Raw genomic sequence first — 21,824 nt, 5'->3', positions numbered from 1 at the left:
TGAGAGATTTATTTAATTGGATATTCTTTGGAGTTTTTTTAGTAAAACTGATTTGGGCAGTGACAACAATCAATGGAGTGGCTTGTGTGAAGTGATGGATGAAATTTTCAATAACTTTGACTCCTGCTAGGTGACAAGCATTTTCCAGTTTGTCACATCCTTTCTTAGCCTGAGGAAAAATGCATGCAAAACGTGTATGCTAAAATAAAGTTTCAGCTTGAGCACGCCCTGAACTGTGGCCATTTATCAGTGGTCCTCCAGAAGCCCACGTAGAAGATATGGCCCATGTCCTGCGTCATTCTACTGTCATGAACTTACCCTAACTCCCAGTAAAATTAATTACAATAGTTTGAAGTTTTTGTCACTCCTGATCTTGAGTTAACTAATACTGTTTTATTAGCAATCAGATCATTCATGGATGAAATCGCAGCCTTGTTTTAAGTCAGTCGGAAAGTCCTCTTTGACTTCGGTGCATTTAAGTTTTATCTAATAGATGCTTTCTGGGGGGCTTTCTATTTTCTGAACTATTCATCACATGTCTGTTATTCTGTGGCTTTCAGATTTTTCTGTATGATCTTTAACTAAACTATCTATGCAGCTATTATTACTAATTATCTGATTTATACTTCTACTATTGTATCCTGCCATGTCTTTATGCATATATTCAAACATTTGATTGCCTCCATTAAGAAAATAACGATACCACTCAACAGCATATTGCTAAAATTTATCACAGTTAGGCATAGATTATAAATATTATTAAGTACTTTAATAAGAAGATGTGTAAAATGAATGAGAAAAAAAGAAAAATAAAAAATGACAGCCTCTTCTTTGAAACCATGATGATTGTTCAAAGAAATTAGTATATTATTCAGAATTGATTAAATTGGCTGAGATAGAACAATTGCTGGTACGATATTTTTGTTACAGTTGACACTACAATAAAACTATAACAAGAACCACTGGTCAGAGAAAGTGACCTGTGTTTTAAATAGCTTTACTCAGATTTGCATAAAAGAAATGCATTTATTTTTGAAGATGTAAATTTGATGCATAGATGTCTAAGCTATAACAATTTATATGGACTTTCAGTAATGTGACTGCTTACAATTAAGTCTTTCATGATCCACTTCTGTTTTTCATCTTTCTCTTCTCCTTCCCTCTATTATACTGTTTTTTGATTTATTGATTTTTTTTCCCGTTCTGAAATATTACTGAAGATTTCTAGAATTCGTTTGCTCTGTCAGTCTATTTATCTCTCTGTAGCTGTTTATCTCTCTGTCTCTCTGCCTCTCTTTTTCTGCAGTATTCGCCTCCACTTACACAGAGAGGATCCTGAAGAAATCGGAGGCACTGCTCTGCTATTAAATTAACCACATGAGGAGTCAATCCCTGCAAAGAAGCTCCATTGATTTCGGTGGGGCTCTGGTGTGAGGGTGCTTGAATCATTTAGGATAAAAAAGGGTCTTACAATAGCTAGATTTCCAGGGCGCTGTGCACCAGCATAACCCAGCATCACAAGTTTGTCATTAAAGGCAAATCAAATTGTGTTGTTCAGCCTGTCCTTTATAACAGACTTATGGAACTTCCAGGCCTGGCTTGGTCACATCTTCAGTGTGTTATAAAAGTAACAGGAGCTGGAGATACCCAAATGACAACTTATAATGGCCTGTTTTTTCTCTTTTGTTATATAATCAAATTCTTTTTCTCATATAAAAAAGTCTCTTTTCCTGTATAATCAAATTCTCCTTTATTAGCATAGCTGGCTTTCATACGACTCTTCAAAATAATGGAGATGTTTACTTCCTAAGCTGCCGCTTCATCAGATTTAAAGGAAAAAAAGGGGGCTCATCAGACATAAACCAACATGGGTCTACTACCATAGGTTTGCACTGCTTTAGGATCTAATTCCAGCAAGACTGGTGTTCCTGGCCTTTGCAGACCTTAGCCACTGAAATGTGTGACCCATACGCCACCATGAGCCATCGCTATTTGCCATCTGGTGTCACTTTTTTTTTACTTGCACTGCATTAGAAAATATGGGAGTCCTTCCGCTGAGTATTACTTTGTTAAATTACAACAATTTGGCCTACAGTTTTCTTGGCTGGAGGGCTGCCTCTTGCTGCATTTTCGAGAAGCTTTTAGCAAAAATCATTTCACTATTTCTGGGAAGATGACTAGGGAAAAATACACAGCTTGCACGTGGTAAACTAAATGAGCACTTGTTGTATTTGTTTGAAAGGCTCTAGCACTTCGTGCCAGGAAATCATTCCTCATATGAAAAATCTGCCCAGGCCTGGCTGTGGAGTAAGTCATTGAAACATCTGATTTCAGGCTTCAACCATGGCTGGGACACACATGTTCAACCTTTACAACTAATTTCTCTGAAGGCACTTTGTATTGGACATGACTGGCTCCACATGGGCTGATAGTGATGCTTCATGCACTGCTCCTCCTAGTCACTGTGGACCAGAGGAGCGCTGGAAATTCGAAAGAGAAAACTCTGATTAGGATGGCAGATTGTTCACAAGAAAGTTCAGAGTCATATGAAATAGAAATAAAAGGATCATAGAATCATAGAATACCAGGTTGGAAGGGACCTCAAGGATCATCTGGTCAACCTTTCTTGGCAAAATCGCGGTCTAGACAAGATGGCCCAGCACCCTGTCCAGCTGAATCTTAAAAGTGTCCAGTGATGGGAATCCACCACTCCCCTGAGGAGATTATTCCGATGGCTGATTGTTCTCATTGTGGAAAATTTTCCTCTAGTGTCCAATCGGAATCTCCCCAGGAGTAACTTGTACCCGTTACCCCTTGTGTTTTCCATGTGACTCCTTGGAAAAAGGGAGTCTCCATCTTCTTTGTAGCTACCCTTTAAGAACCATAACACGGTGTACTTTACAGTACTGTTCACATCTTTCGTGCAGAAGAGATCAGGATGCCATGCTCTAGAATAGCATTGGCAAGCTATGCATACCAATAATTACAATTTTGCAGAGCACTTGAAAGTACTTCTCTCATATTTAATTCTGTTTTTCAGACCTTGCACACTAGAAGGTGAAATTCTTTACACTGTTAACCTAATGCACTATGATTCTCTAAGTAAGGTTTTTCTCTTAATGTTTCACTGCAAAAAATGTGAATGTACTTCAAAAGCGAATAACCTGAATCCTCAATGCAGATTAAAATAAATATCTTACTATTACTTTTCCTAAGAAGTCCTTATTGATATTCTACTTAGAAAATAATGATGTTTAGAGGTAGAACATCGTTTCCCCAGCAAGAAGCTTTTTGCCTTGAGAACAAGTATTTTGTTGACAAATATTCAACATTTTGGTTTTCCAACCACCATGAGTATGAGCTTCTTTCCTATCTACAACATATAATAGCGAAAGCTCCATGACTGCAGTCTTGAGAGCGTCAAAAACTATCTAAAACACATAGAAAAGATATTAGCTTAGAAATAGTCTTTTGTGTTACATCTACGTAATAAATTGAATAAAAGCCGGTACCTGGAGACAAAGACTGTATATCCAAGTGACTATAAATACGACTGATGAGTGACATCAATTGGTCTTTCTTTTCAAAGGAATGATGTAAGAAACAAATATATCAAAATAGTTAAATGTGGTATTTAGTAAAGGCTAATAAAATGGGTTACAGAAGGGAATTTCACTTCCAAAAAATGTCTTTGAAAAATTATAGAGCTTGATTCATGCATTCATTTTAATTTAAAAGATTTCCTAGGAGTGTGCAAACATTTCTTACAGCTCCATCCAGGTAACTGGAGGATCTGCAGTACAAATATACTAGCAAACCAAAAAATTTAATTTTTGCTACATTTTTATATATAAATGTAGGTAAAAATTTTTGTGCATCTTTGACCTGGCTTTGATTTATTCAGTCTTTTGAAATGGAAAAAATAATAACCATAATAATACTAGACACTTCAGGGAGCCCTGCCAATGAAATCCCATTAGGACCCGTCCTAGTGGAAACCCGAGGATGAATTTTAAGATGTGTCTATCAGAAATCTTAGGCAAAAAGGACAATTTGTGTTTTCAACAACTTTAGGAAAGATCAAAAATATTATCAAGATCAAAAGTTATAGTTACATAGTCGCTTAATGACTAGTGAAAATATTTAAATTTAATGTAAAACCCTGAAACATTAAGAAGTGCCTTAGCTAGCTTCAGGTAAAGTATATCTCAGCTTAAGTTAAATTCTCAATTTGTAGATTTCTACGCCAATCCATAGTATAAAATATATGTATCATTATTTTTTCTTTACCTATGAAATTCCCTAAGGATTATAAAAAGTACCTGGATAGCACAGAATGCTAATACAGACTTAGAAGGTAAATTGTTCTGTTTCCTAATCTGATCGGTATGGATTTTTGCAACTTCTATAACGTTAGAGCATTGTTACACATTTCAATGCAGTATGGGACATAACTTCTTATCCCAAATCTGAGGTAAGTATAAGATATTATCCCCATCTTAATGAAGAGAAAGTCAGGTCATAAAATGATTAAGGGACAAATCCAGTAAAGGAGCTAGATGCCTAAAATGATATTTAAGAAAAATTCAGGCTTATAAAGCCAAAATGCGATTCTGCAAATTCCTACACAGTTGCAGGGATGTCATGAAAATCCATAAATACCACAATTTGTGTTCTTCAAATTGGTGCTGCATTGTATGTAGGTTGCTACTTTCTTTTCTACAAGCAAGGATGTCTCAGACTTGAAATGTTTAATCCCCTAATATTGGGAATTGCGTGTTCTTCCAAAACAGTCCTGTCCTCTGAAGAAATTAGTGTAGCCTATTTTCAGAGAGTATGTTTCACAAAGAGATAGGACAGGGTCCTCCATAAATGCAGGGACAGCTGAGGAGAAACATTGCTGGGTGTCTCACTCCTGCCCTTTGGTACAACTGTGAGCACCTTGGACTGGGAACTGCCAGACTTGGGTTCAATGTCTTTCAGAAATGAGGGATTCAAGCTGAAGGGTCCTAATTGCAACCCAATAAAACTTGAATTTTATTTTCTGTTCCCACAGCTGTTTCTATTTTTTGTCCAGTGGCTGTATCATGCAAAATCCAGCGATGGTCCTATAAACCAGAGCTTCCCAGTTAGTAGGTGGAGGTCATGGTTCCTCTTGTGTGTTCTCCTGTCCTCTCTCCAGCATGATGCCATTCCTATGGAAGGGAGGGAAGGGGCCACAGCTTGGTGGCTCTGCTGTTGTCCAGGGAGGGAAGACATGCAGGGACAAGGGCCACCACATCCCAGTGCCACACTTGGAGACCAAACACCAAATGTTTGGCTGAGTGGGAGGACCTCATGCATTGCCACCTCTTCTTCCTCCCACCATGATGGCGAAGACCAAATAAGGGCTTCTCTGTGGCTGCGGGTAAAATGCCCAAGGGACAGTTGAAGTCTTACCATTCCCCCCTGTATTTCCCTCTGGTCATAGAGTGATGAGTACACCTACTCTGGGAAGACCTTAGCAACGGCCGGAAGAACTGACCTTTCCCGATGTGTTGTGGAGGTACAGTCACACCTGCATTCCACCACAGGTGCCTTAGAGCTTTACTAACTCTATCTTCAGTCACCTCCTTAAACTAACCCACCTCCTTGGCTCAAAACTGGTGAAAAAAACCCCCACCAAACCCCACCAATCCTTTTCCGTGATTGTGTACGTGAATGATCATGATTTCTCCACACAATAACTGCTACAACAGTGATGTTTTGTGTGTTAGAATGAATGCATAAATTATAATTTATTTATTAACTTCTTGGATTAGACAGCTACACCTACAAAAAATAACATTGCTAAATGTATTCAGCAAAGCCTAATGTTTCGTGTAGACGCTGTGCATCAGTTTAACAGCACATCCTGGCACAAAGAGCTTAAATTCATTTCATTTGTTAAATTATGTATTAGCAGACAGGAAAAAGAAAAACATAGTAAGTGGAAGAGAAAATCAAATAATTACTGAGCAGCTTTGTATGCTGGTATTACTCGGATGCAAGATGTCTTTAATATTTTGTTCCCAGGGGCCAACATTTCTGCATTCATCCATTTTATGGACCGAGGATGCAGGTCTCTGCAGACTGAGGTCTCCAGAGCAATTTTTTTCTGTTTTTGTAAAGTGCTGAGAACTAGAGCAATAGATACTGCCTGCACGGTAGTCATGGGTGCCCAGCACCTTTCAGGACTGAGATAATGTGCCCCAGGTAGAATTGTCGGCTGATGTTCACATGGGAACACACATTTCCAAGTGGAATCAACAGTATTTTCAAACTGAATGAAAATCAACACCACCTCAGACTGTATCCATGGAATTCATAGCGTGAGGATTGCGTGTAGCCTAGAAAGAATTGTGAATAGCAGCCATTCCTCCAAATTAGCTACGGATTTTTGTGTCCCCATGGGCTAAGGATCAGCTGGTTTTGCTGAGGCCAGTGGCTGAACTCCACTGGCTCCAGTGAGGCAAGACTCATTTGCAAAGTTGGTTCATCTATCACCCATTTTATGGATACTGCTGAAGAAGACATGTTCTCTACAAGCCACATGATAACAGCAACAGTTTTAATTTATAAAGGTGACTTGTGTGGAGAACTAATGTTGGATTTTTTAAGGTAGTTACTGCAGAGGTAAGCAAGCACTGCTGGTTCATGATGTGATATTTTCTCCTCCTTAAAGCATTGGGCAGAACTGCGGAGGGTGCCAGAATAAAGGGCTTTGAAGTCTGATAACATAATTTGAAAGGTAAATGTACTCAATCTATATACAGCCTGGGGGGAGCACACTCTGTGAGAAGACTTGTTGGAGGACTTCGCTGCCAGCTGCGTGGTTGCCCACAGGTCACTGGGCAAGGAGCCACCCTCAGTCCCTTACATTCAAGTGGTGGCTTTCTTGCCATACAATCTTTAGCAAAGCTTTTAGTGAGGTAATTTTCCAACTGTATCAATTATTTGGAGTGACGCCATTTTAGGATGCCTACTTAAGACACCTAGGGCTTGATGTTCTTCAGGAGTGCTGAACATGTCTTGTTCCTTTTGACTGTGAACTAATAAGGTAGTTAAATTATACCTACATGAAAATGCTGCACAGGTCAAGTATTGCCCAGACCTCCCTGTCACGGGAACCCTCTGATCTCTGTGTTTCAGACTACATAATAATGCCTCCTCCTCACAGAAGGCTCTTAGGAGAACTAATTAGTTAATTTTCTACAGTCTTCGAAGGCTAAAATGCTATCTAAATATATTGCTGGATATGAGTGTCCCATCTCTCTTCTGTAAAGAGTGTTTTTTTTTAATTAATGCTATTAATTTGAAAATGGAGAATTCTTTTCAAAAGAAATGAGTATAAATGTCACCTGAGAAAAATCTAACCATGAGGTTAGATTGCACATATATTTATAGTAAAAAAATAGTTGTGCAAAGTGTGATCTAGAGAAATGTACTACTGTAGAACAAATACCAGAGAAATAAAAAAAAATAATTTCCAGGCTTAATTAATTAATGAAAGGAAATTCAAATTGGCAAAAACTAAGTGAATGAATTATAGGAATACATCATTAAATAGGGAAGCCTTTAGTCTAAATAGAGGTTATATTTGGACAAAGAGGTGATGGAGGTGGAGGTGAGAGAACATTTTGGAAGTGTTCAAGCTGCTGAATTTTATTTTTATTTCCTCAGCATGTTATGGGATCTCTTCCATAAGATGACAGAAGAGATGACGCTCCATCCTCCTGCTTGTACACTTCACAGGGTAAGTAAAGAACTGCTTTGAGGCAATATAAATTCTTAGCCATATGGGCTGTTTTTAAAATTATTACTGCCTCAGTTCTCAATAGCAGAAAGAGTAATCCACTCTTTAAAAACAGGAAAAGAATGTGAATAGGTGTTAACCTTCAGTTCTCTAGTGAATTGTACTTGCCAGCAACTCTATATTAGCTTAGTAATCAAAATTCTCAGAAAAATAAATTAATTGAAAGGTTTCTTCTGCTAGATCTTGACAAAATCTGGAAAAATGGTGTCTCACTCAAATCACATTTCTGCTAACATTATGAGACAAAAACTCTTTTCTGAATCTTGTCTACATATGTTCTCATCTTAAAGTAATTTCCTATTTGTCTATTCAGATAAGTAGTTTTCTGACTGTTGAAAATAATTCACTGCTGACTTGTGTTCATTTATTTATAGAAGGGGAAGAATCGTATTTATTTATAAAAGAGAAAGGTTAAAACCTTCTGCTAAAAACTGCATAATATGGAAAGGAGAGTGTTCAGTCCAAATTCCGGCTGGTGCTTAGCCATATGTTGTTTAACTTGAAGCTTGTCGCTGCCATTGATGTCCAGATGACCACTCATGTGCAATTGTTGAGGATCAAGCAATTGTTTAAGTGCACTGGCAGATCAGAGGCAGAATGCTTACCCCTTTGCAGTAAAAAAAACCAAACTAGTTATTAAAATAATTGAACCAGTTAAACTCAACAACCATACACTTATTTATCGCTTCATATGTATGTTTATATACCAGATAAAACAATAATGTAGTATTCATTTAATAGACAAACTTAGGAGTGACACTGCATCCATCAAGCTAAGTATTGAGGTCTGAGCTTGTAACTAAAATGCAAATGACAAAATAGAAGAACAACTCTGAAGTACTTTTACAACAGTTTAATCAGTCTTACTGAGATATGCAAAGGAGGCATCGTGGGGCTGCCTGAATTCCCGTATCCTCATAATCCCACCCATTTATCACCTCACAGAATTCCTGACTACCTCAAAAAGAGCCCGAATTAAAAGACTTCCTTAAAGCATTATTAACACATATCCCATTTATTTCTGTTAAACAACTTCCTATAAAATAAACAAGAACCATAACCGTGACTGAGATTTTCTATGTGGTAATTGTCTGAAGATGTTTTCATAATAAATATTCCTTAAATTAAACACTGCAAGGAAACGATGAAATAACGGTTTCAGACACCTTTTTTAGTTCCAGGGGCATCACTAACTGCTTCACCCTCACACTGCCATGTACATACGCTAAGAAAGTTTATCCAACCAGGTTACATGGCCTATCAGGTCTGTAGTGACCCCACCTGCAGGAGCTGCCCATTTATGTTACACACATCCCATATGGTAGGGAGCATAACGTATGAATGAATCCGTCCATACAATCCAGACTTCATTTGGAAGATGGCGTCAAGGGGAGGACGCAATATAAAAGTCCCCAGAATTTCTGTACAGTCATACAGTCATGTTAGATGAAATTTTAAAATAAGACACCCTTAAATATAAGTTAACTAACTAACTAACTAGATTTGTGCATGTGTGCCTGGTATGCATCATTCATATACTATGTAAACTAAACAGAAGGAAGAACTTAATGGGCGTTCAGGTTGTACTGAGCTCCAGAAGTTCTTGCAGCTGTTGAAATTCCTACATAAGCCAAAGGAGCTTTCCTTGAAAACCTTTTATTTAACAGAGCCTAAGAGAAAATGAGGCTTAATTTTGCTTTCTATGGCAGAATATAAACACAGGCTTATCAAGGTATTTAGCATCTGCCTAACCTGAGTTATGTGAAGAGTTCTGCCCAAAGCCAGCAGGACTATTGACATGCTCAAACTCAGACACCTACTTAAGTGCCTTGCTGGACCAGGGCCAGAAACATAATAACGGGCCAGCTTAAGCTGATTAGAAATGTTCTGTTGGCTCCAGTGGCAGCAGGATCTAGCCTTTATTGCCACTTTGCAAAACACAGTGCTCAACGGGGGAAAAAAAAATCAGGCACTCTGTAATTCTCTCAGTGGTCTATTGGGTAAAGCTAGAGTACAAAACAAATGTAGCTTATTTAGCAGTAACTGGAAATGTGTATGACTGAGGACGTATGACTAATATACTGTCTAGATCCTTATTTTCTCTACAAAAAACTACAGCAAGGAAGAATAAGATTCAAAGCAGTGGTGAAGAGAATCTTTAACCTTTCTGAGTTTAAAGAGGGAAAATGCTTTTAATAAAATTTCTTTCATTTTTTTTGTAATTGAATGCTGTTCTAATTAGTATTTTTAGAAACCTGGGCAGTTACATTGCTTTTTATTGCCTGTATATGTAGCTTGTTAACCAGGTATTAATAGGCAAACTGGCGTGGCATAGTCAATCCATCTCTGGGCAAAGCTAATGATTCCAGGCATCTCTCTTGCTGCAGGAACCTTTATGTTTGTGTGCTGCGAGATCATTAATCAACGGCTGAAGAGTCCTTTCTTCCCTAGTAACAGAATTCCTAACAGGGCCTTCTGCAGTGATAAGTCTCCGACCGACTACAAATTATCAATACTGATTACCAGATTGCTGCAGTGGGGAGGGGACGGCGTGCTCGGCACTGCAGGGCTGGCCAGACTCCCACAGCCGTTGTCTCCCTCCTTTATTTGCACCTACAGCTGTCTCATGCCTTGTTCCCAGTGGTGCCACAGCCAGGTTTAAATTGCTGTCAATCCCCACCATTCCTCGGGAGCAGAACATCAGCATTCAGATAAAGAAATGTATAATACATCAGTTACAGCCAGCACCAGGAGGATTCGATATAACTTTGTGCTACATGATTAAAAGTGATAGCAGAGCCTGCACAGAATGGGAATTTGAATGGGATTTGCTTCTTGGGGAAGGGTAATAATCGCATTGGAGCGCTTCATCCTCATTTTGTGGGATTTGTGTGTGCATGACTTTAATGATGAGTGATTGTGAAAAACTTGAATTTGAATGCATCAAGCGCAGGTCCTGCCTCATCCCCCCCCACCCCAAAAAAAGAAAAATCAAGGAGTAATAGGGTCTGGATGCTTCCAGCAGCCAGTTGTTTCCCATCTCTCGCTCCCACACCCTCCACTGCGATTTTCCGCTCCTCCACCCACTCCAGCAGCCTCCCTCGAACAAAGGGGCCGCAGCCGGGCTGCTGCCTTGCGCCCCCGCCGCCGGGACAGGCGGGGGGGTGTCTGTGGCCAGAAGGGACCCGAGGACAAAGTGCTCCCCGAGACCCGCAGGATCCCCGGGGCCAGGATACGGCGGGGAGCGCCCCGCCCGCTCCCCGGGGCCCAGCGGTGGGGCGGGGGGCGGCGCAGGGTGCGGCTCCTGGCCAGGGATGGCGGGCGGGGGAAGGGAGCCGGGGCGGGTGGGAGGATGCTTTGCTTGCAGCTGAAAAACGCAAGATAACAACCCCCTGGGAAAGAAAACCAGGGTGGGAACGCTAGAAAATACCAGCTATCCATGATGCAGTGACCTACTTCAGCCCCCCCACCTCCGCCGCCTCCCTTCCCGGTCTCCCCCCATCACCCCCCCGACAGACTGCAGGTGCGGGCAGCGCCGGGGCAGCAGGCAAGAGGCGGCTCCTTCTTCCTCGCCCCCCCGCAGCCCCCGCGCCGGGCTGGGCGCGGCCGGCCCGCAGTGCGCGTCGCCGCAGGTGCCCGCCCAGCTGCAGCACCCCCCCCGCCCCGGCACCACGGCCCCCCGCCCGGCCCGGTGTCTCCCCCCCAACCAAGGGCCGCCGCCCGCAGCCCCCCCGACCCCGCCGGGCTCGGTGCCGCTCGGTGGTGCCGTTCCTTTTCCCTCTTCTCCTCCCCACGCGGTTCGTTTCGGAAGCAGAGGGGAGCGCTGGCCCCGGCCGAGGAGGGGTATCGGGGCGGTGGGAGGCATATTTATAGCGGGGATAACTTTCCGGTTCTTTTTTTTTAATCTTTTTTTTTTTTTTTAAATGCCATAATATATATATATTCATCTTTAAAATAATGAAAGCCGTTTCAAAATCAGGCTGTGCTCATGTGCTGACCTCCCCCATCAGTAAATCCTTAATCTGATCTCAGGTTAGGACTGTAAAAGAGCCCCAGGATCACACACCCCCTCCCTTTTTTTCTGATCAAAGAAATTAAAAATATGGTTAGCGTTGTCTTGATTTTTTCTAAACTTCAGGGGCACTGAGAAGAGCACCCAGTGTAGGTAGCAGTCCTAGGAAATAGTGGCCATTGTACTGGCTGAAGAAAAAGAGATGCGTTTTCTTACCCATTGCTGTTTTAGCCATGGTGGGATGTGCAGGCTCTCAGAGGTGGTGAAGGCAAAGGGGTCCAGCTACAGCAGTGGAGAGAGGGAGAGAAGACTGAATAAGGCACTGAGTCAGCAGAGTGGGGCTGTGCAAGAGAAGGAGCAAGAGGCAGGAGCCCATGAATAATTATCACTCCTCTACCCAAGCAGATTGGCTCTAGAGGTCCCCTGACATGACTCCTGCAGAGCCAGAATCTCTGGGCATTAAATATTGATCCACCAATGGTGCTGGAGTACAAAGTGCCAGAATGCAGTTTGAAATGGAAATCAGTCCTTGAATGCCTCTCCCCCCTCGGTCTGGCTTTAATAGTACATTCCATGTCAAATGCTTTATGTCTTACATGAAAAAAGCCTATTGGTGTTGAAGGCTCTGCTGTTGCTACCTGTAAAACATGCACAAATTCATTTTAACACATCTTATTCCAAAGACATGACAAAAAAGAAAGGATCAATGCAAGAGGTTTTCTAAACCATTTCAGCAAAACAGATGCTCAGATTATTTTTACCTCTGCATCCTATTTCCTACAAATGTATACAGATTCCATATACAGTTGTTTTATGCTGAATGTTCCTGCATTTCAGTATTTATTTTAATATCCCCTGACTTAATCCTGGACAACTCAAACTCTGCTAAAACTTGGGGAATGGCAGCTGCACGTGTTCACACTCTCAAAGGGTTCTGCAAAGCCAAAACCAGGATAAATGTGAAAATAAGTCAAAAACCACTTCTCTGATGTACTGTAACAAGAGCCACTGGAAAGCTGTGAGCTTGATTCACATGATAAAGTGTGCAGAATGGGACCTGATATGGTTATTACATGAAAGGGGATAGACACATTCTAAGGATTCTCTACATTAATTTTAAGGATTCTCTACCCCAAGCAAGAGGAAAGCCAGTGACATGACTGACAGCCGCTGAACAATTGTGGGTGGCTAATTGAAATTTTGGCTAGAAACATGGCAGTGATGGGACCTATTTGTACACCCCCTAGGGCGGGAAGTAGTTGCTGGCTTAGAGGAGACAGTATTCAAGATAGTGATACAAAGAGGAGGACACTCAATCTTTACCTTCTTATCCTCACACTGTCCACCTGGAGATCATTTGCCTCTGCCAGGGCAAAACCAGTCTTTTTGTCAAAAGCTTGCATTGATAACAGACTCCCACACTGCTTGCAGACAGACAAAACATATGGCAAATTTTCAGCTTGGAATTTGGAGGGCACCACTTGTGGAGTTCTTTCATGGTGTATATGGGTGGATGAGAAGAGTAGGAGAGAGTGGGCAGAAATCTGCAGGGTGGAGGTGTGTTCTCCCAGAGCAGGCAGGGCATTGGCACTGTTCTCCTTCCTTCAGTAGTGCCATTTGCAGCTGCACAGACTGTGCAGTGTGCCAGCACTAACCACGATGAACTTCCTTTGTGTCTGCTTCCCTAGAACAGGTAATGCAGGATTATGCTTTTTGAGCTTCCTTGAGGTCAGTAAGCAGCATCTTTGAGTAAAGCAGGGCCCAGAGTCTGAGGGTAGCTTTCTCTTTTGAGTCACTATTGATGATTTCTGAATTGCAGGAACTAGGCTTTTTCTTTAAATGAGAACAGTCAAGACTGGAAGTGAGTTAGGGGAAGGAAACATCCCCAAATTGTACAGCATGCACAGAGAGAGGCATGTGATTCACCAGTGTGTGAGCTGTGGCACAGCAGATGCTGTGATGGCTCCTTGCTGAGGACGCTTTGGCTCAGTGGTGAGAGGGGGATGAGGCAGGTTTGCTGGGATGCAGGGGGTGTTCTGTCTTTCTGTAAGGCCCTGCCCTCACCAAGAGCAGGAATACGTCTCCAGGGGCCCTGAGGCCTTTTCATAGAACCATAGAATGGTTAGAGTTGGAAGGGACCTTAAAGATCATCTAGTTGCAACTGCCCTGCCACATGCAGGGACATGTCTCACTAGGCCAGGCTGCTCAAAACCTCATCCAGCCTCTCCTTGAACACTTCCAGGGGTGGGGGCAACCACAACTTCTCTGGGCAACCTGTTCCAGTGCCTCACCACCCTCGGAGTAAAGAATTTATGTTGGGGTGATACAGCTGTGTGGTTGTGTGTTGGGGGGAGGGTGAGCAGGAGACGGAGATCTAATTGTACTGGGATGTCTGTGGAGGGGGGAGCTTATTCCTGAAAGGAAAATGGTGAGAAACGACTGACTGATGTGCGCATAGGGGCGGAGGGAAGGAGGCGCCTTAGAGGGCTGGGGAGCCTCGCCCTAACCGAGAGACACCCCCTGGGCCCCCAGTAGGCAGGGGTGTCCCTCCGTACCGTGATGGGGGCCGGCCCGGCGGGGCAGGCGGCGGGGAGGGCAGAGGGCGACCGGGAGCTCTCCGTGGTGCTGGACGCGGGAGGAGGACTGCCGTGCGCTCTCCATGGTGCTGGAGGAGGAGGCTCTCCCCTGGGCAGCGCCCGCCCGCTGCGTCTCGGCCAGGGCGGGCAGGTGGGGTGGGGGGCGGACAGGCGAGGAGGGGGCGGGCAAGAAGAGGGGCTGGGAGCAGCAGGGAGGAAGGGAGGGATGGGGAGCCCCCCCCGCCGGCCCTGTGGTCCCTCACCGGAGCGGGTGAGGTGCCACGGTGTCGGCCCCGCCCGGGCCGGTCGCTCCCCACCGCCCTGCCGCCTTCCACCGAGGAAGCGACTGGGTTGGGCTTGGCTCTGCGGGGCTCAGCTGCCCGGGGGCGGCGGGGACAACCGGTGCTGCGCTGTCATAATGCATCTTGGCTCGGCTCGGCTCCCCATCCCCCACCGCGGCACCCGGCACGCCCAGCAGGCAGCAAACCCGCCCTGGCATCTGTCTTTTTTAATTTAATTTCATTTTTCCTCGCCTTCGAGCTTAACCAGCAGCAACGGGCGGCAGGCAGAGTGGGAGGGTTCCCGCCGGCGGTGGGTTCCCACAGCCCTTGCAAGGAGGGAGCTCACTTTTGGCTCTCCGTTAGCCACCGCCGCAGCGACCGCAGCTTTTCCCCGCTCCCTTTGCCGCCTCAGCCGCTGCCACCCGGCGGTGCGGGAGCGGCTCCTCTGCCCGCCCCCCTGGTGCCCGGGGCCGGGGCCCGGACCCGAACCCTCCGCCGCCCCTTCCGAGGGAGCCGGCGCGGTGCGGCCGTGGGTTGTCAGGCCGTGGGCGGGGGGGGGACAGTTCTGTTCTCCCCCAGGAAGGACGTATCGAGCTCCTGGGGCGGGGATTGCTGAGAAAGCGGTGCAAGAAATTGCATGGCAATCACTGTCATGTCAAAACCTTGGCATATACAGGAGCAGTTATTAGACACTCCATATATCATTTCTGATCCACTGCCACCTTTTGATGTTGTGTTTCACATCAATTTTAGAGAAGCATGAATTAAGCTTCAGCATGTCCTAGCAAGGCTAGGACTTGTATTTTTTCACAGGCTGGGCCTTCTTTTGATTGACATTAAAATGCATTTGCAGACAGCCTACCTCCAGGTCTGTGGATGTACAGGCTGTAAGGATGTGCTGCTGAGCAAAGAACTCCTGAACTGCTTCTAAATAGCAGTGGACTTTCATCCCACTTTTGTTGGACATTTCTTCTGTGGTCTTGGCCAGATGATTGAAAAGGTTTTGTTCTTTTTTTCCCATTTGTTATTTTCTTCATTTGTTAGAAAGGATCTTACTTTTTACTGCCTTGCAGACAAGAGAGAAGGGGAGGTGATACTGGAAAGATAAATGTTTATGCAGCACTTTGGAGACTATTGTTGCTAGGTAAATGAACTACATTGGCACTGAAATAATACAAATGGCAGAGACGGGAGTAAGTCATGAATCTCTTACTCTTTGCCTGTGCTTTGCGTCTCTGCTGCACTGGCTGGGAGACTGTGCATCCTTTTTAACTGCCTTAAATAGCTTGAGAAATTCAGATTTTTCTTATTGACTTTTGGGAGACTTGTTTACACTTAGCTTTTGTCATTAGGAAAAGTAATGGACCTTATTTAGAGAAGCTGATTTTTTTCTTTGGTCACTCCTAAATCTTCTTTAGGCCTCCCGGAGCAATTTCTCTTTGTGTCTATGCAATTTTAGAAAACTAATTAGTAATTAGTTCATGATTAGCTTGTCTTCATCCCTATTGCTTCCAACCCGTTACCCAAACCTATGGTAAAAGATATTATTCAGACTGTATGATGAAGTCCTCAAAAGTCAGAGAAGAATAGTGTCTGTGCAACTTTAATTACTCCTTCTCAAGCATATGTATCACGATAAAGTTTTTAATGCTATTTTTTTCCACCAGATTCTCCCTACATGCATAACAAGATGGATGGTATTCCCTTGGTGAGCACTACTTGATATTTTATTTTCATTCTCTTCTCATAAAACGGAACCTTGACATAGTCCTCTGTGCCCTTGAAAGCATGGGAACAATAAAGATTTTCTTGCAGGAATGTTTGCCAGAATATTTTCATAACATGGGCGAAAAAATCTTTTGTCTATCCTTATTCTTCACAGCAGGCTAAGTACAGGTTAGAAAATGTTCGCATAGTTTGAGTTTTAGTAAGCAAACAAAAGCTGCGTATTTTAATGTGAAATTTATAGAGAGAAGACTACAAACACATGCATGTGTGATTTTGTAATTTTTGTAATGTTTTTGCTTTTTTTGTAACTTTTTTCTGAAATTTTCTACAGGACGCTATAAATATACCAAGCAGATGAGAAGATTAGCTGTGTACTGAAAGCACAGGGAGAAAGAAAGAGCACTGATACATATATGTAACTGTGCCTTATGTCTGAAGCATGGTCACCTTTTTCTTCTTGAATTATGTTTTTCTTATCCTTTAATTTTCCTACCTAACATTTGAGTTACAAAGCAGGAACGTGCTGTTACGTTTCTATCAGCATTTCTCTGCTTCTGAAATTGTGCTTTTTTGCTAGGTATAGGCTATCTAAAAATCATCTTGTTAAAGCATGATAGTGTCTTGATAAGCCAGCTGCAAACAACGTCACCATTAGTGATTGCAGTTGCCGCTCATTCCACATCCACGTTGGAATAGTGCAGCTTTAGTGCTTGCCTGGTTTCATGCAGGCTTTTATACTTGCACGGCTGCACATGGTGTTCCTTTCAGCAGCATTCATGATCACAGCAGGGAAGCTGAATGATGGTATTATTGTACTTGTGGATATTTTTTTCCTAGAAATCTGTAAGCAATGGCTTAATGCTAACACAGGGATTGTGCATAATGAGATCTCCCTCACCACCCTTGTCCATGAGACGTGAACTAGAGCTGTGCACACTCCGGCATGATGGGAGTGACTACGTTGCATCTAGACTTTGTCCTGTGTTGCAAATACATAACACACCGTAGGCCTGGTGGGGATAGATGGGGGAAATTGAGTCAGAAACCAGTTGTGTGATTCTCAATGAGGACAGCATGTTCATGAAATCATGAGGACTGTTGTCTGGGATCAGGCGAAGGGGCCATCTTTTTTTTGTGTGTGTATGGTTGGACTCGATGATTTCAAAGGTCCTTTCCAACCATGGAGATTCTATGATTCTATGATTCTATACCCAGTAGCCTGTAAATTGTATATCCTCCCTTTCTAAGGCCCCACCAGATAACAGGATTTTCTTCTGAGTGACGTTCTTGCCTTGGGTGAACCTGTCATCAGCAGCTCTTAGAGGAGGCAACTTAAAGGGGAATCCTGGTGTCTGTGGATCAATTTCAGTTTTCAAATCCTGACCCATCTCCGGGTAGGCCACCACTGGGCACCTCCCCAGGTCCTTGCATACGTTCGGAGCGCTTACAGAAGTGTTGTTAGAGATGATAAGCTTGATGTGTCCCGTGAATCCCTATTTTCTTTGACTCTCCCTTGCCTTCTTGTTTCCACTTCCATATTCCCTTGCATTTGTTTTCTCTAATTTCTTTCTTCATTGTTCACTGTTCACAGGTGAAGTCTTCGGGGTATTTTTAGGGGAGAGCTGACACCTCTCTCTGAAATGGAAAACCAAGTAGGAACAGCAGCCATAAACACAGGCCTAGGAAGAGCAGCAGAGGCCAAGCATATATGATAGAACTCCTGTTATTCTCCCAGTGTATACAGTTTGAGACCTTCCTGTGGTTTCTACACATTTAGTAACCCTCTAGTAGTCCAGCCTCTCCTTATTATCACTGGCTGTTGGTGAATGCTGGGGAAGACTAAGAGTAGGAGAAGCACGTGCCGTACTCTCCCGGGGATCGTTCCATCCACTGACTGCTCTCAGGAGATGCCTGAGCCTGATACAGTTTTCCTACACAGTAACCTTTTGTGGATCTTTCTTTCTTCTACAACGTCCACGATGTCCTGTGGCAGTTGCTGTGTAAAGAGGCATTTTCTTTTGCTTATTTTAAGCATGTGTCCTACCAAGACCTACTATGTTTATCTCTAGTTGTGGGATGCTAAGTACACTTTAAATCCTAGAATCATAGGGTTCTTCACTCTTTGAAGTAATGGAAGGAAGAATACCAGATCCAGTTCTCTTTTAAAATGGGAGAAGACAAGGAGATGATGCAGAAGGAGCTAGATTAGACAGATGGCGGAAAATGCCATCCGCTGCACCTCAGAGGTTCACAATGAAATTTTCGTAGAAAAACAAAAATGCCAATATTCAGCAGATCTAAATCACAAGTCATTTCAAGACCAAGAGGTGTAGTTAGAAAGTGTCTTCCAAATATCTTGTTGAAATGAGGTATATACTGGCACATTTCTGATTTGGTTTGCTGACTGCAGTTTTCTGAACAGCAAAATGCCTTGTGTAACAAGAAATAGACAAGAAAAGTATGCTGCAAAACACCTAATTCACTTTTCTTTGCCTCCCTTACTGTTTGCTGTGACGTACACGATTATTTTAACTTTTTTTTTTGCTGTTTTTGCTCTTCTTTGGATTGACTATTTTTATTGTGACTGTTTGCTGGATATCAGCTGCTTCATCATGGCTTTTGTCTCACACCCCTTGGAGAAGACCAACAGACCGTTTGATGCTCCAAGTATATTCTAGACCATTTTTCTCTATGTGGTCAGGCATATTCATAGATATGTGCCTTTTAGGACAATAAGTGCTATGCTATAACTGGGTCTCAAACAAGGATCCAGTTCCTGATATCAGGCTCATCATCTATTCTTTTTGCAACTAAAATTTATTTTTACTTACTCAGTGATTTATCACAGTAAAGAAAACAGACGATGATAAAGGAAAAATGTGCTGAGAATAGATAAAATAGTCTTTGAAGATATTAGTTGCATTTGGGTGAAATTCACACTTAGAGGAAAACGATAGCAGAAAACCACTTTGAGAATGAAGTGTAGGAGAACGTTCTTATTTCTAGTCTTGCTCTTAGCCCATTAAAAAATTTAAAGAAAATTTAATTCAACAAATGGTTTTGCTCACAGCTTTGCCAGACTTCATCTTCATCTGACGTTTTCAGTGTTGCATGCCCATTGATTGTTGTTTGTGTTTGAAAAAAGTCAGTAGAGATGTCTTAGCTTGTTTTGAGGATAAACTTTATACAATATGACAATGTTTTGTTCATTCTGGTGATCTTTTCTTGGAAATGCAGTAACATGCCCTATTCTGCAATAGATAATTGAAATCTGCCAGGCAATTGTTTTGGTAGCGGAGAGGTGGACTGTCTTTTCACTGTAAAAATCCACTTAAACTTGGCAACTTATTAATGCTTTAGAAAAAAAGTGCTTTATACTGCTTTTGGAGACACTTGCTAACAGCTAAAATCTCTGAAGTTTCTCTCCTCACTGAACACACTTTACTTTTTAAACAGCATCTGTCTCATCTTTTGTAACTGAGAGCTGGTCAGGCAAAGAGGAAATGGAACGGACCAAATGGACTAATCATGAAGAACACAAAGACAGAATAACAACTGGAGTGACAAGGGAAAGCTGGTACTGGCTGGACAAAGAAACTGCAATGAAGAAGCCTTTGGGAGCACAGGTAATTAGGGTCACAGAAGCAGACTGGGGAAAGAGTAGGGTTGTGAGACAGGGCCTGGCATTTGTTTGCTGAAGAGATGAAGGACAGGGATTTGTGGCATAATGTGGGGAAGTGGTTGCTTGGCAACCTTATTTCAGTCCCCTTATGATACATGCGTGATCACATATTGTTTTTATGCAGGATTTCTGGCTCAAGCGTTGTGCAGGATGGACCTGCTCTAGGGATGTACTAGGGCTGTGCAGGAGAGACGAGTGATGCCTGCATGACTCCTGCCTCATTTATTGCTTAAGCTGGGAAGTCATTAATGAATGAAGAAAGGGAGGGGAAAGGAAGGTCACGTGACTGAAATACTGCACTGTTGCACTGGACTTTTCCTACCTAGTGCTAATATAGCCACTTAAACCAGTTCTGTGATCTCTGCATGTGGAACCTTTAATAGTCTAATAGCTTCTAATTATCTAATTTTTAATGACCACCCTTAGAATCCTAAATCCAATTTGCTCAGCAGTCACACCTGTGACTCATGCAGCAACCTCTGTGCTCGAAATACTTTTGAGATACTGTGTTAAATACTTTTAAATTACATCTATGATGCCTCAGATGGGACATCAAAAATCAGTGAATACCTCTGCCCTTAATCTTTCTGTGCATCCACACCCTATATTTTAGACAGCAGTACTACCTTTTCTTTGCCACTGTGGATTTTTGTGAAGCTAAATTAATTTGCATTTGTGCAGCACTCAGATATTGAAATGATGAGCACCATGAGAAGCCCTGGAGGAAATTAATAATTTTACTGTTATAACACAGTTGAATAATGGGCAGTAAACAAAGCATGGGCCACACGGTGAGTTATGAGGTGAAAGCAAAATATTGATTAGCTGTTTGGTGAATGAAGCAGTGGTCCTGTGCAAAAACAGTGGTGAAAGACTGTGTCAAAATACATAGATATAAGATATGATTATCACCCTTGTACAGGAGAGATTTCCAAGAGGGGGATTAAACAACATACTGATGCCCCATGTGCCCTTTTCTGTCTCTAGGGCAGGGTTGTTTGTTTGGCTGGTATGGAGTTTCGGGTTTGTGATGAGTACTTTAATGCTTATGCTCCTATTTGAAGTGTGTAGGGTTCATGAGTGCACTTTGTGCTGAGAATAGAAGGTGATGGAGTTTTTTCGAGGTTCTTGTCTCTTGTGAGAATTTGATCCACACTATGCCCCACATAGTCACTGCCTCCGAGTGGTATGGTTGAGTACTAAGGGTACTAACTAAGGGTAAATAGTGCTTTGGTAGAGATTTAATTAGTGCCATGGAAGATAGCAGCAATGCATTAACAGCTTATGCCTGGTTGGAGATCAGCTAAACATCTTTAATGCTATTGTTTGCAAGGGAATAAGAGTTCATGCAGGTAGGGAGCTACTCTCTCAGTAACCCACAATAAAAATCATTCAAAGAGAATAAAGAATTGTTTCCTTTTGTATTGATCTTTCGTTTTGATTATCGATACACATAAAGTGGGTTTTGGTAGTGTCTGCTTGTAGGTACTCTAGGTATGGGGCTCAATAGGCACCTGTTTTTTGGATCACATAAAATTTCTCTCCAAGTTTCTTGGTTTATCGCTGAACTTACCAAAGCCCATGTACCACCTGAGTTCCAGCTCTGTGACATGGGTGGTGGTTCTGCTGACTGTTCTGTCCCTTTTTGCCTTTTCTTGTTTTTATTTTTATATGCAACTCTACAAAGCCCGTATGGTGCCATGTCATGAAG

The 21,824-nt window shown here is 42.6% G+C and overlaps 1 protein-coding gene across 1 annotated transcript in view; it reads right to left on the bottom strand.

Annotated features, from left to right (window-relative positions):
- The window catches only part of STMN2 (stathmin 2), a 39,934-nt gene extending 27,534 nt beyond the window's left edge, over positions 1–12,400 (bottom strand). The window contains exon 1 of the mRNA XM_074577321.1: positions 12,063–12,400. Coding sequence (XP_074433422.1) covers positions 12,063–12,081 — 19 coding nt within the window. The 5' untranslated portion in view covers positions 12,082–12,400. The remainder of the gene's footprint in view (positions 1–12,062) is intronic.
- Positions 12,401–21,824: the final 9,424 nt, after the last annotated feature.

This window comes from Larus michahellis, chromosome 2, assembly GCF_964199755.1.
Source record: "Larus michahellis chromosome 2, bLarMic1.1, whole genome shotgun sequence".
In the NCBI taxonomy this organism is placed as follows: domain Eukaryota; kingdom Metazoa; phylum Chordata; class Aves; order Charadriiformes; family Laridae; genus Larus; species Larus michahellis.
This window is presented reverse-complemented; position numbering and strand designations above follow the sequence as displayed.